This window comes from Mandrillus leucophaeus, unplaced genomic scaffold, assembly GCF_000951045.1.
Source record: "Mandrillus leucophaeus isolate KB7577 unplaced genomic scaffold, Mleu.le_1.0 Scaffold246, whole genome shotgun sequence".
In the NCBI taxonomy this organism is placed as follows: Eukaryota; Metazoa; Chordata; class Mammalia; order Primates; family Cercopithecidae; genus Mandrillus; species Mandrillus leucophaeus.
Genome location: NW_012102543.1, coordinates 221,922 through 236,178, shown reverse-complemented (window position 1 = coordinate 236,178; position 14,257 = coordinate 221,922). Strand labels below are relative to the sequence as shown.

The following is a 14,257-nucleotide window of genomic DNA, read 5'->3' as shown; positions in this document are numbered from 1 at the left end:
CCAGGCTCAAGTGATCCTCCCACCTCAGCCTCCTGAGTAGCTAGGATTACAGGCACACACCACCATGCCTGACTAATTTTATTTCTTTTTTTATAGAGACAGAGTCTCACTATATTGCCCAGGCTGGTCTTGAACTCCTGGACCGAAGGGATACTTCCACCTCAGCCTCCCAAAGTGCTGGGATTAAAGGCGTGAGTGACAATGCCCAGCCCAGCTGCATTTTATTGTATTTTATTTGTTTGAGACAGAATCTTGTCATATCACCTAGGCTGGAGTGTAGTGGTGTGATCTCAGCTCACTGCAACCTCCACCTCCCAGGCTCAAGCGATTCTCATGCTTCAGCCTCCCAAATAGCTGGGACTACAGGTGTGTACCATTGCACCTGGCTAATTTTTGTATTTTTAGTAGATATGGGGTTTCACCCATGTTGGCCAGTCTGGTCTCAAACTCCTGACCTCAAGTGATCCACCTGCCTCGGCCTCCTGAAGTGTTGGGATTACAGGCATGAGCCACTGCCCCGGCCCCAGCTGCATGTTAGATGGCTTACATTCACTGACCTCAAAGACCTAATTGTTCCCCAAAACTGTTTCTTTCTCTGACCCGGTAATGGACACATACTGTCTTCTCACTCAGATGGCTCAGGAGGATATAAGACTGTTCCTCAGTGTCCTCATTCCTCTTTGTAAACAGCTGGTGGAGGATCCTCTTAATCACAGGGTAAGTGGCAGTACCTTCCAGAGCCAAGCACTGAGCTGCAGCCCAGCTATCCACACTGTTACCTGCCACAGTTGGGTGAAAAAGAGTTCAGAATGGTGATGTTTTCCCCCTAGAGAACAGCCTTTGGATTGATACCCAAGGCTGCTAGCCACCTGATATCTCACTTCCTTGTACCCCACTCAGTCTAGAAATACAATTCCTTATTTAAACCATATTTAGAAGAATCATATTGGCTGGGCACGGTGGCTAACACCTGTAATCCCCACACTTTGGGAGGCCAAAGTGGGTGGATCACCTAAGGTCAGGAGTTCGAGACCAGCCTGGCCAACATGGTGAAACCGCATCTCTATTAAAAATACAAAAATCAGCTGGGCATGGTGGCACGTGCCTGTAATCCCAGCTATTTGGGAGGCTGAGGCAGGAGAATTGCTTGAACCCAGGAGGTGGAGGTTGCAGTGAGCCAAGATCCCACCATTGCACTCCATTCAGCCTGGGCAACAAGAGTGAAACTCTGTCTAGAAAAAAAAAAAAAAAAAAATTTAGTCCAGCTACCACTTGGTGGCAGTATATCTGTTTTGTTAAAGTACCTTGAAAGAAAAATTTTCTTTTTTTCCTTTTTTTTAAGAGACAGGGTCTTGCTCTGTCACCCAGGTTGGAGTACAGTGGCACCATCGTGGCTTACTGCAGCTTCAACCCCCTGGGCTCAAGCTGACTCTGATAAGCATGTATACATAGGTCTGCCTCAGCCTCCTAGGTAGCTGGGTCTACAGGAGCACACCACCACACCTGGCTAATTTTAAAATTTTTTATAGAGATGGGGTCTTCTTATATTGCTCAGGCTGGTTTAGAACTCCTATGCTCAGGTGATCCTCTCACCTTGGCCTCCCAAAGTGTTGGGATTACAGGTGTGAGCGACAGCGTCTGGCCTTAATTTTCAAATGGTCTGACATAAATCTAAACCCAATATAGCAGACATTGCAAAGCATGACAGTGGAGAGGAAAGGACTGGGAAAGCTGATAGTGAGATATCTATCCCATATTTCCAAGTCAGAAGTAACGGAGTTACTCACCCTTCAGAAGGGCAGTCTGCATGATGTTCTGGGCAAGGGGATTATGTGACTGTATGGCATATTGGCATATTGCTGCTGCCATCCGCACATTGGCATTCTTGTCACAAAGAGCAGTCTCTAGGGCAGGCAGTAGAACCTCCGGCAAGTCCTGGATGGTCTGGTCTGTGATCAAAAGAGCCAGGTAAGAGAGTACTAGCCCCTTTGCTTTTCTCACACACAGCTTCCTTTCTACAGCCACGTGGTGGCCAACCTCAGTCCCAGTTGCAGTTGCTTAGTGCTATATAATATAATTACAGTTTAGCTGAACCCTTGAGATGGGCAGGATTTTATGCTCAAGGTGTTAAAGCTCAACTCTGTGCTGGTATGCCAGTTCCCAGTGCTTCATCATCTGGCCTCTAAACAGCTATATTCAACCTGAAGGAGAATGTTTCCAGCTATGCTACAGTGAACTACACCATTAGTTTTAGTGATTAAAAGCAACCAGTTTGCCCCATGAGCCTTTATATAGATAGATAGATAGATATAGATATTTATTTAATATATTTTTTGAGACGGAGTCTCGCTCTGTCGCCTGGGCTGGAGTGCAGTGGTGTGATCTCCGCTCATTGCAAGCTCCGCCTCCTGGGTTCACGCCATTCTCCTGCCTCAGCCTCCCGAGCAGCTGGGACTACAGGCGCCCAACACCACGCACGGCTAATTTTTTGTATGTTTAGTAGAGACGGGGTTTCACGGTGTTAGCCAGCATGGTCTCAATCTCCTGACCTTGTGATCCACCTTCCTTGCCCTCCCAAAGTGCTGGGATTACAGGCGTGAGCCCCTGCGCCCAGCCAAGCCTTTATATTTGTAAGAACAATTATATTTAGGTAGTGCTTTATAATATAGTGTTTTCACATTGATTATCTCATTGTCTTTCAATGTTGGTTGAATTAGGCAAGGTAGGTATCGTAGAGCTCACCAGGGAGTCTTTTTTGGTTCAACTAAACATTAAGGTTCATAAGACTGTCATGGGCCATGCATGGCACCAGAAGGATATGGGACAGGAGCATAGTTTGTCAACAGGGCAGCAGCATCAGGCATCCCTATTGGCTGGAGTTGTTTTTTTGTTTTGTTGTTGTTGTTGTTGTTGTTTTTTGAGATAGAGTTTTTGCTCTGTTGCCCAGGCTGGAGTGCAATGGCACAATCTTGACTCACTGCAACCTCTGCTTCCTGGGTTCAGGCGATGCTTCTGCCTCAGCCTCCCGAGTATCTGGGACTACAGGCACCTGTCACCATGCCTGGCTAATTTTTGTACTTTTAGTAGAGACAAGGTTTCACCATGTTGGCCAGGCTGGTCTTGAACTCTTGACCTCAGGTGATCCACCCGCCTCGGCTTTCCGAAGTGCTGGGATTACAAGCGTGAGCCACCACGCCTGGCCTTGGCTGGAGTTCTTAAGGCTGTCTTGAGCATTCCACAGAGTCTTGGGGACAGCACAGGAGCATATTGTTTATTCACTGGGTGAAATTATGCTTTACAGGAACTAATATCTCTTATAAAAATTCCATAGACACAATTCTAGGGTCCACAAAGGGCCGGCCTGTTATAAGTTATAGTATCCAGGGAGGCCCAAACTATAGTGTTCCTATCAAGTATTTATATTTCACTTATAACTCTTCTCAGTCCCAATGTAATTTATCAATCAGGGTTTATATCATAACCAATGTTGCCTATAAAGGTGTTCTTATCCGGGTTTTAGGGGAACAGGTGGGCATTTAACTGAAGTTCAAATTCTCAAGTAGGAAGGGGAAAGGTTTGTTATCCCTTTGTCTGCCACTACTCTCATTTTATAGATAAGGAAATTGAAGCTCAGAGAGGTTAGCTAACTGCCCAAGGAATGGCACAGCTGAGCCTGTGAATCATATTTTAAGATTTTGTCAGGCGCGGTGGCTCATGCCTGTAATCCCAGCACTTTGGGAGGCTGAGGTGTGTGGGTCACTTGAGGTTAGGAGTTCGAGACCAGCCTGGCCAACATGGTGAAACCCTGTCTCTACTAAAAATACAAAAAAATTAGCCAGGCATGGTGGCATATGCCTGTAGTCCCAGCTACTCGGGAAACTAAGGCAGGAGAATTGCTTGAACCTGGGAGGCGGAGGTTGCAGTGAGCAGAGATCGCGCCACTGCACTCCAGCCTGGGCGACAGAGCAAGACTCTGTCTCTAAATCAATCAATCAATCAATCAGTCAATCAATAAAGCATGGGATCTTGGCTGGGCACAGTGGCTTATGCCTGTAATCCCAGCAGTTTGGGAGGTTGAGGTGGGAGGATTACTTGAGGCCATGAGTTCAAGACTAGCCTGGTCAACATAGCAAGACACAGTCTCTACCAACAAAAGAAAAGAATGGGATCTTCAAGGTGGGAAATGTTAACTTCCCTGCAGGCCACTGGGCAAACAAAAGGTGATGAAATGTAGTTCAAAAATTACTGGACCAGAAGTCTGGAATTTTAATCTCATGTCTATTGCTGATAAGCATGTATATATAGGCCAGTCTCTGAGTCTTGGTTTCCACATTTGTAAAATAATCTCAGATAAGCCCTGGGTCCCTACCAGTCCAGATGTTCCATGGCTTTATGAGTTGCTTATGTTCTCAAGCAGTTCAGCTTTAGCTCTCACCTGAGTCCCTCTGGCTGGTGGCAATCCGGGGCCGTTCCAAAGCAGCTGTGGCACATGTGGTGATAGCTTGGATCCGAACGTCATCATGCAGGTCTCCCAAGCTCCGAAGCAGGTTCTCCACTGTCTCATGGTGCCACTCTATGACTGAGCCACAGTGAGGGAAATGAAAAGAGAACCACCTAGTTAGGATTAGATATTGCGCTGCAGGCAGGTGACAGGAAGTCTGCCCTTCACCCAGAATAATTCAAGCAAAACATTAGGTCAGAAGAATAAAGGGCCCAGAGATGGGGTCTTTAGGGAGTTATTTCTCTGATGATCCATGTACCCTCTTCAGGTAAGTTCCCAGACAAAACTTCTCCCAACCCCATCGTATCTATCTCGCTTTCGTTAAATAAGTTTTTGTTGTAACCATCTGGGAAATAAAAGGGACAATAAAACAAAGTAGTTAAGAGTACTTTGTTTTCAGACATACCTGGTTTGGGATCGCAGTTATTAGCTGTGTGACTGTGGATAAGTTACTTAACCCTGAGCCTGAGATTTCTTATTTGTAATACGGGCATAATACTAGAATCCACATATTGAGTTACTCTTAGTGTTAAATGAGTTAACTAGACAAAGTGTTTAGCAAAATGCCTGACAAGATAATGTGTTATAAGTGTTAATTATTGTGGTTTTCATTAGGTTCTTTGTCTTTGAGGGCACTTCCATTTGGCTTTCGACATCTTCTTCATTTTAGTTGCTAACTACTCTTTTGGCAGGTATCAGACTTTTATTTCAAAGCTCCTACTATCTGTAGGTGCTTCCTTCAGTCTTTTTTGTTGTTGTTTATCTGATCCAGTTTACCTAATGGATCGCCTCTCTTTTTCCTGCACTAACTAAACTTGTCTATCATGTTCTGAAAGCCAACAGCTGTTGAGTTCTCAAATACCATAGCTTTCAACAGTCCTTGCCAGGCCATTACTTTGTCCCAGGCACTCAGACTTCTACTCTCCTATCTTTGAAGGCAAAGTAAGTATAGGATAGGCCCAACTCTACGAATGAATTTTGGAGAGGGGTTACTGATACCACAGTCAACTACAACATGGACAATGGTTGGACAGCATATTTTGTTCTTCCCTTCATGCATCATTTACATAAAGTTTGGAAATCAGTAAGATAGGGTCGCCTGGGTGTAGTGGCTTACGCTTGTAATCCCAGCACTTTGGGAGGCCAAGGCCAGGAGATCACCTGAAGTCAGGAGTTCGAGACCAGCCTGGCCAACATAGTGAAACCCTGTTTCTACTAAAAATACAGAAATTAGCCAGACATCATGGCACATGCCCATAGTCCCAGCTACTCGGGAGGCTGAGGCAGGAGAATCGCTTGAACCTGGGAGGTAGAGGTTGCAGTGAGCCAAAATCAAGTGCCATTGCACTCCAGCCTGGGAGACAGAGTGAAATTCCATCTTGGAAAAAAAAAAAGGGCTGGCACGGTGGCCAAGGCAGGCAGATCACCTGAGGTCAGGAGTTCGAGACCAGTCTGGCCAACATGGTGAAACCCCATCTCTACTAAAAATACAAAAAGTTAACCAAGTGTGGTGGTGGGTGCCTATAATCCTAGCTACTCAGGAGGCTGAGGCAGGAGAATCACTTGAACCCAGGAAGCCAAGGTTTCAGTAAACTGAGATCCCACCATTGCATTCCAGCCAAGGCAACAAGGGTGAAACTCTGTCTCAAAAAAAAAAAAAAAAAAAAAAAAAAAGATAGGATCTTTGCCTCTGAAGAGTCTTCAGTGTAATGAGTTTCTACAAATTACTGAAGTAATACCCACCCATGCAAAAAGCACCCAGATATATGTCAACTGAAGTTCATCTAACACCCAATGTGTGAACCAGATTTTTACATTTCACAAAGGAGGGATGGATTTTTCAAAGACTGAGAAAGCCTAGTCCCAGATGAGAACCACTTCTCACAAACATACAGTATCTCAGGACCTCCCTTCACTCACTCAGAGCCCAGGCAGTCTTCCATTCCTTCAGCATCCTCCGCAGGACCACCAGTTCCCAGGTGACATCCTCCTGCAGTGATTTTGCCTGCTTCTTCAATCTCCTGGTCTTCATAGGCACATCCTCCTCACCCACCTGCTGCAGCATATCCTTGGCGGGGGTGGGCAAAGCAGTCCAGCGCAGGGCTCCTTGCACGGGTCTGCAAGCTGTGCAACATGGCAGTGTGAGGTCTTCTTACCCCACTGCCTTAGGCCCTGCCACACAGTGGCCCCAGCTTGCATCCCATTCTCATTCCTGACTAATACCAAAGCAAAACCCTCAAGAGTGAATTTCCCCATAATTATATGGGGAACTGAGTACAAACACACAGGGAATTATGGAAAGTCCTGACTACAGACATGGTAAGCCATGATGATGATGGGGGCGAGAGATTTGTGGGGGGAAATTGAGATATCTACAAACCTTTTTATAAGTTTAAGGGTTATCTTTAGAAACCTAAATCTTTAGGAACATAAATATGTTTATACGTAATGAGATTTGCTCATAAAATTCAATATTTGATACATTGCAATTTAGTGTCATTGGCCATTATTTCTAAAGTATTAAGTTTTCCTTTTAATGTTTTTAATTTGGGGAGAGTAATGGTGCTATAAGCTGTGAAAATTTAAAGATTTTAACATCTCCGAGTTTTTCCTCATGACAACAGAAATTTGAGAACAGAAAAAACCATAAATATTAAATATAGTTAGAAAAGCTATAGTTGGCCGGGCGCGGTGGCTCACGCCTGTAATCCCTGCACTTTGGGAGGCCGAGGTGAGTGGATCGTGAGGTCAGGAAATCGAGATCATCCTGGCTAACACAGTGAAAACCCTGTCTCTACTAAAATACAAAAAATTAGCCGGGCGTGGTGGCATGTGCTTATAGTCCCAGCTACTTGGGAGGCTGAGGTAGGAGAATCGCTTGAACCCGAGAGGCGGAGGTTGCAGTGAGCCAAGATCATGCCACTGCACTCCAGCCTGGATGACAGAGCGAGACTCCATTCTTAAAAAAAAAAAAAAAAAAAAGCTATAGTTACATTTTCTGAACTTAATGTTTTTCATGGTGTCAAATTTAGAAAGCCTCTTTCTCAGAAAAAAAAGCTGTAGGGAGAAGAGGAAGGGAAAATGATAAAAACATTTCCAGACATACTAAATTCATTATTCACACTGCCTATTAGTCTCATGTTCTAATCAGTCACTATCAGCCATTCCTGGTTTTTTCCAAGATTTCATTCCAACTCTTAACACGTTTAGATTTGCTCTGAATCAATTCTTTCCTTTGAGCAAGGAAGGCATAACATTTCTTTCTTCTAATGTAAAAAGAGTCCTGTGAGGCGTGGTGCAGTGGCTCACGCCTGTAATCCCAGCACTTTGGGAGGCTAAAGCAGGTGGATCACTTGAGGTCAGGAGTTAGAGACCAGCCTGACCAACATGGTGAAACCCCATCTCTACTAAAAATACAAAAACTTGCCAGGCGTGGTGGCGGGCACCTGTAATCCCAGCTACTTGGAGGCTGAAGCAGAAGAATCACTCGAACTGGGAAGGCAGAGGTTGCAGTGAGCTGAGATTGTGCTCCAACCTGGGTGACAAAGAGAGACTCCATCTCAAAAAAAAAAAGAAAAAAGAAAAAAGATTTCTGTGAGACTCCAGGGCAGTTTAGCAAAGATGCCCATATAGTGCATCTCCTCCACATGGTCCCCACCAGCTTGGGACATGCTGGGGGACTCAGCCACTCTACTGAGGCCTCCCTCCTTTGTGAGGTAGGGTATGTGCAACTAGGAGCTGTGGAACCACCTCTGACAGGCCAGCTCACACTTTGCCATGTGACCCTCCCCGACTTCTCTCAGCCGACTTGAAATCCCTCCTGAAGAGGTGACAAATAGCTGAATTAACCCCATTTCTCCTATATCCCTCTGCTCAAGGAGCTAAAATGGATTTGTGGTGAGCAAGTCTTAGATCTCTGATATTTAACCCATGGGAATAAAAAATACAACTGCCAACATTTACTTTAGTTCCAGTCCTTTGGGTTATAGATGGATAGAAACACATCCACTAGCCACCTTCCACATCAACAGTCATCTAAAGCCGGGGTCCCTAACTCCCAGGCCATGGGCCTATACCAGTTCATGGCCTGTAAGGAACCGGGCCACCACAACAGGAGGTGAGCGGTGGGCAGGCAAGCATTACCGCTGAGCTCTGCCTCCTGTCAGATCAGCAGTAGTGGCCTTAGAGTCACATAGGAGCATGAACCTTATTGTGAACTGCACATGTGAGGGATCTAGGTTGTGCACCCTTTATGATAATCTAATGCCTGATGATCTGAGGTGGAACCGTTTCATCTTGAAACCATCCCCACCCCGCTGGTCTGTGGAGAAATTGTCTTCCCCGAAACCAGCCCCTAGTGCCAAAAAGGTTGAGGACTGCTGATCTAAAGGGAGCACACAAAGTAATGACTCTTGGCGGGGCACAGTGGCTTGTGCCTATAATCCCAGATCTTTATTTGGGAGGCTGAGGTGGGAGGATCCCTTGTGGCCAGGAGTTTGAGACCAGCCTGGGCAACATAGTGAGACCCTATGCCCTGATCCTCCTGCATCAGCCTCGCGAGTGGCTGGGACTCCAGGTGTGTGCCACCACGCCCCACTAATTTTTGTAGTTTTTCGTAGAGACGGGGTCTCACCTTGTTGCCTAGGCTAGTCTTAAACTGCTAGGCTCAAGTGATTTGCCTGCCTCATCAAATTGTATGGTTTGACAGGATTAATTTTATAGTATGTAAATTCAAGCCCAATAAAGCTGTTATTGAAAAGGAATCCCCTGGCTGGGAGAGTGGCTCATGCCTGTAGTTGCAACACTTTGGGAGTCTGAACAGGGTACATCACTTGAGCCCAGAAGTTTGAGACCAGCCTGGGCAACACAGTAAGACCTTGTCTCTACAAAAATTTGCTGGGTATAGTGGTGTGCACCTGTAGTTCCAGCTACTCAGGAGAGTGAGGTGGAAGGATCGCTTGAACTCAGGCAGGTAAAGGCTGCAGTGAGCCATGATTGTACCACTGCGCTCAGCCTGTCAAGAAAAGAAGAGAAGAGGGAGAGGGAAGGGGAGGGAGAGGGAGAGGGGGAGGGAGGAGAGGACAGGAGAGGAGAGGGAGACAGAGAGAAAGGAAGGAAAGGGAGAAGGGAAGGAAAGGAAGGAAGGAAGGGAAGGAAGGGAAGGAAGGAAGGAAGGAAGGAAGGAAGGAAGGAAGGAAGGAAGGAGAAAAGAAAAAGAGGCTGGGCACAGTGGCTCATGCCTGTAATCCTAGCACTTTGGAAGGCCGAGGTGGACAGATCACGAGGTCAAGAGACCGAGACGATCCTGACCAACATGGTGAACCCCGTCTCTACTAAAAATACAAAAATTAGCTGGGCATGGTGGCGCGTGCCTATAGTCTCAGCTACTCTGGAGGCTGAGCCAGGGGAATTGCTTGAACCAGGAAGATGGAGGTTGCAGTGAGCCAAGATCACGCCACTGCACTCCAGCCTGGGCAACAGAGTGAGACTTTGTCTCAAAAACAAACAAACAAAAAAAGCCAGCTTGTGTGGAAATCCTGTGGCTATCCACAGCTGTCTGGCGGGGCAGAATGTGCCTGTGCCTCCAAGGGTAGACTGGGCCCAGGGAAGGACTTCTTGCCAAGTGGGTGCAAAGGCACAGCTAGGAGGCCAGGCAACCCTGTCAGCCAGGCGTGGTGGCATGCACCTGTAATTCCAGCTACTCTGGAGGCTGAGGCAGGGGAATTGCTTGAACCAGGAAGATGGAGGTTGCAGTGAGCCGAGATCATGCCACCGCACTCCAGCCTGGGCGACAGAGCAAGACTCTGTCTCCAAAAAAAGAATGGGTGACAACTGCTGTTAGTTTCTGCACACCACTGGGCCCATCTGAACAGTAATCCTGCAAAGAGTTATGGGAAATGGAGTCTTGTGGAGGATGTGCACATTTTGTTTCTTAAGCTAATTTCTTGGCCACCTTCTTTCCCTCTTTGTCTTACAGAGTGAAGAATGATGAACTTGTGAAAGTTCAGGTATGGGTGGGCTGAGTGTGGAGTGGGAGGGTAAAGCCAGCCCCAGGGAAAAGGGCAGAATGCTGGCTCAGGAGTTTGATGCACTTCCCCGTTAGCTGCACTTTCCCTGTTAGCATTGAGATAGGAGCTGCCTTATTGGTAACTATTGGCCCTAAACCACTCGGTTATACCTAAGTTATATCAGATCTCAAATGATTGTATGTTCCTGTGAGGCTCTTCCTAGTTATAGTTAGTATTTTATAATTTCGTGAGATTATTTTTAGTACGTAGAAAGGGGATTGCCTAGATGCTAATGGTGCTTCAGCCCATGAAGTGGAAACTCTAGCACATGAATAGTGGGTAATGATGGGAAGCAGCCCCATTCCCATTATTAACCCCTGCCTTCCCTGTTAGCTTCCTGCTTACGTGCTTCAGGAATTGCCTGGGCACTCCACTTTTCTGGAGTTTCAGGGAAGACCTTAGATAGCTGCTTATTGTACCGATTTAGGTTTTCCAGGACAATCTGGTCTCTCTTTGCACCAATCTGGTGGATGATCTGGACTTCATCTGTGAACAGACAAAGAAACAATGAGTCTCCTGTGACCTCCCTCTTTCCTTTCTCCCCGGGTTCCCAATCACCAGGATCAGACCCAACTTCCATTTGCACTAATCTAAGCCCCTGGGATCCATGACTGCCATACTCTGGGGCATCCCTTGAAGGTGACCATTGCTTGGAAATATCACAGTGATAAGTCACCGTAGTGTCAGTGGGGAAAAAAAAAAGAAAGAAATGTCATAGCTAGTCACCTCATTAGAGGCCTAGGAGCCAAGGATGGTGCTTTCCTTCCTAAGGCAGAACCTATGGCTGGGTGCGGTGGCTCACACCTGTAATCTCAGCACTTTGGGAGGCCGAGGTGGGTGGATCACATGGTCAGGAGTTCAAGACCAGCCTAGGCAACATTGTAAGACTCCATCTCTACAAAAATACAAAAATTAGCTGGGTACAGCTACTCGGGAGGCTGAGGCAGGAGAATCAATTGAGCCTGAGAGGTAGAGGTTGCAGTGGAGATAGCACCACTGCACTCCAGCCTAGGCAATGGGAGTGAAACCATTTCAAAAATAAGAAAAGAACCGGCCAGGAGCGGTGGCTCACGCCTGTAATCCCAGCACTTTGGGAGGCCGAGGAGGGCAGATCACAAGGTCAAGAGATTGCGACCATTCTGGCCAACATGGTGAAACCCGTCTCTACTAAAAATACAAAAATTAGCTGGGCGTGGTGACGCGCACTTATAATCCCAGCTACTTGGGAGGTGGAGGCAGAGGTTGCAGTGAGCCAAGATTGTGTCACTGCACTCTGGCCTGGCGACAGAGCAAGACCCTGTCTCAAAAAATAAAAAAAGAAAAAGAAAAGAGAAGAACCTATGTAACCACTTAGAGGCCTTATCCCTTATGAAAAGCTAGATACTAAAAAAGAGGCACCTAATTAATCCCATCAGTGATGAATACCTTAAGAGTAATTTTGTTAAACACTTTGAGAAGACTTTCAGCTGCAGCAGTTTAGGAACAAGATGGGGCTTGGGAAGAAGAAACAGCTAGGAACACAAAGACCTAGATTGGGTATCCCGGAAGCCCAGGCATCTAAGGGACAGCAGTAGCGAAGGAGAAGGTGGCGAACATTTACTGAACACCTTAAACAGACACTGGGCAAGAAACATTACAGATGCTTTCTCATCTACTCTACTCAAAGTGCATTTTTCTTAACATCACTTCACAAATAAGGTACTTGTGGCTGAGAGGAATTATGTAATTTACTGAAGTTTACTAAAAAAATACTGAGCCAGGATTTAAACTCAAATGTGCCTGACTCCAAAGCCCTGATTTTTTCCCAACATCGCACCTTGGTGGGATCATACCTCGAAGTGAGAGAAGGGAGAAGGGTGGACAGAGAAGAGATGGATTGTTCCCAAAGTCTTGCCTACTTTACAGTTCCACCCTTCATTGCCTCTTCAGTAAGATGGAGGGATAGAGAAAGCAGGGAGAGACAGCAGTGCCCTCCCTATTAGCTATCACTCCCCGACCCAACTCCTGTGCTGGTGTGGGTGTGGGTCATGACATGAAAACCTGGGTCATCCAGGGCCTCTCCATACCCACAGCTGTTTCCAACTCCCAGTGATCTTCCACCTCCCTGGCCCATGTCCCCCTGCGCCCCTACCACAGGGGCCCAGCTCTATTACCAAAGTAAATCTCCTGTTCAAAGGTGTTATCTGTGCAGTAGGCAAACTTTCCAGCTCGGGGAGTCACCTGGCGAAAGTGGCTCTGGGTTTGGGGCTGGGAGAGGCTCCTCTTTTCATGGATATCCTCCGTGGTCTTGTTGTCAGGCATGATTTCAACTGTCTCTGCTTGTTGGAAGTAACTGGGCAATCTTGGCAGGGGTGAGAAAGGAGGGAAAAGGGGGAAAGAGTAGGAGGTGGATCCCCCTTTCCATTAAATCCACAGCTTGTTCCCTTTCCTCTTTAAGCTCTGCTCTTACACACGTGAGCATCGCAGAACACCAATGTTTAACTTTTAGCCTTGTCGCCATGGTGCCAGTTGAATGTGGAGCTGTCAGAAGGGCTTGTCTACAGCCGCCCTGCCTGGCTCCTGAAGGATCCACACCTTCTGCATCCACCAAGCAGCATGGCAGAGTGGCTGTGCTCCAGCATAACCCTTTTTAAACATTCATACCCTTAGAGGCGGCATGGCCTTGGGGAAAGGATCCTACCTCCTTCGTCATCTCACTCTGTCTATTCTGTGTGTGGTTATTTAATGTCCATCTACCTGGTGGTGAACAGGCTGTAAGCTCCTTAAAGGTACATGTCTGTGTCTATTGCTTTTACATTGTATTCCCAGCACTTTGCAGAGTACCTGGAAAGTAGCAAGAACATAATTTATATTTGTCCAATAAATGAATAAATAAATGGATTTCCACTGATTTTTCATTCACTCTTGGAAATCAGGTGTTTCCTCTAGCTCCGGTGTTTCCTCTAGCTATAAATGAGGTGGAAGCAATCTAAGAAACATGTAGTCATCTTCTTCTCTCAGGTTGTCTGGTTCTCTGTCCTGCAGCTAGTCAGTGTTTGAGTCAGTGACACACTGGTTCCTTATTCAGAGTGAGGCAGGACCAAACCTCAGTGCTATGAGGTTCCTGCCTTCCTCAATCCACCAAGGATACATTTCTGGGAGCACTTGGTTGGTAACTACACCAGCAGTCTGATGACAAAGTCTGCTGGAGAAGGTTGAGAACCAATCCCTTTAAGAGCAGTGGTTCCCAGCTGGGAATGACTTTGTCCCTCTTGGAGACATTTGGCAGTGTCTGAGACATCTTTGGTTGTCACAGCTAGGAGGTTGTGCTCTAGTGGGTATGAGCCAGGGATGCTGCTAGCATCCCATAATGAACAGGGCGGTTCCCACAACAAAAATTATCCAACCCAGAATGTCAGCAGTGCAGATTGAGAAACCTTACTTTGCAGAGCTCTCAGAGAGCAGGCCGGTGGTGGAGAACATGAAATTGATGGGAGAGTGCATTCTAAAATCGGGAGTGTGAGTCCCCCTGGGAGTCCCTGAAGGGGAGTCAGGGATTATCAAGGGTGCACTTGAGGCCCTGGCCAGTATACCTGTAGTAAACAGGAAGCAGCAGTTCTGGCTTCTTCTTTTCCTGTGGGGGCAGGATGACACTTTGATCCTCAAACTCTGCTGCCTCTTCTGCCTCCAGCTGTTTCAGGAGCTCCAG

The 14,257-nt window shown here is 46.7% G+C and overlaps 1 protein-coding gene across 1 annotated transcript in view; it reads right to left on the bottom strand.

The window, feature by feature from the left end:
• HEATR4 (HEAT repeat containing 4) overlaps positions 1-14,257 on the bottom strand; it is a 55,675-nt gene that overhangs the window by 30,961 nt on the left and 10,457 nt on the right. Inside the window, exons 4-9 of the mRNA XM_011983152.1 lie at positions 12,723-12,910; positions 10,915-11,055; positions 6,422-6,625; positions 4,436-4,579; positions 1,788-1,949; positions 619-779 (exon numbers count right to left, since the gene is read on the bottom strand). Of these exons, the coding sequence (XP_011838542.1) occupies positions 619-779; positions 1,788-1,949; positions 4,436-4,579; positions 6,422-6,625; positions 10,915-11,055; positions 12,723-12,910 (1,000 nt within the window). The remainder of the gene's footprint in view (positions 1-618; positions 780-1,787; positions 1,950-4,435; positions 4,580-6,421; positions 6,626-10,914; positions 11,056-12,722; positions 12,911-14,257) is intronic.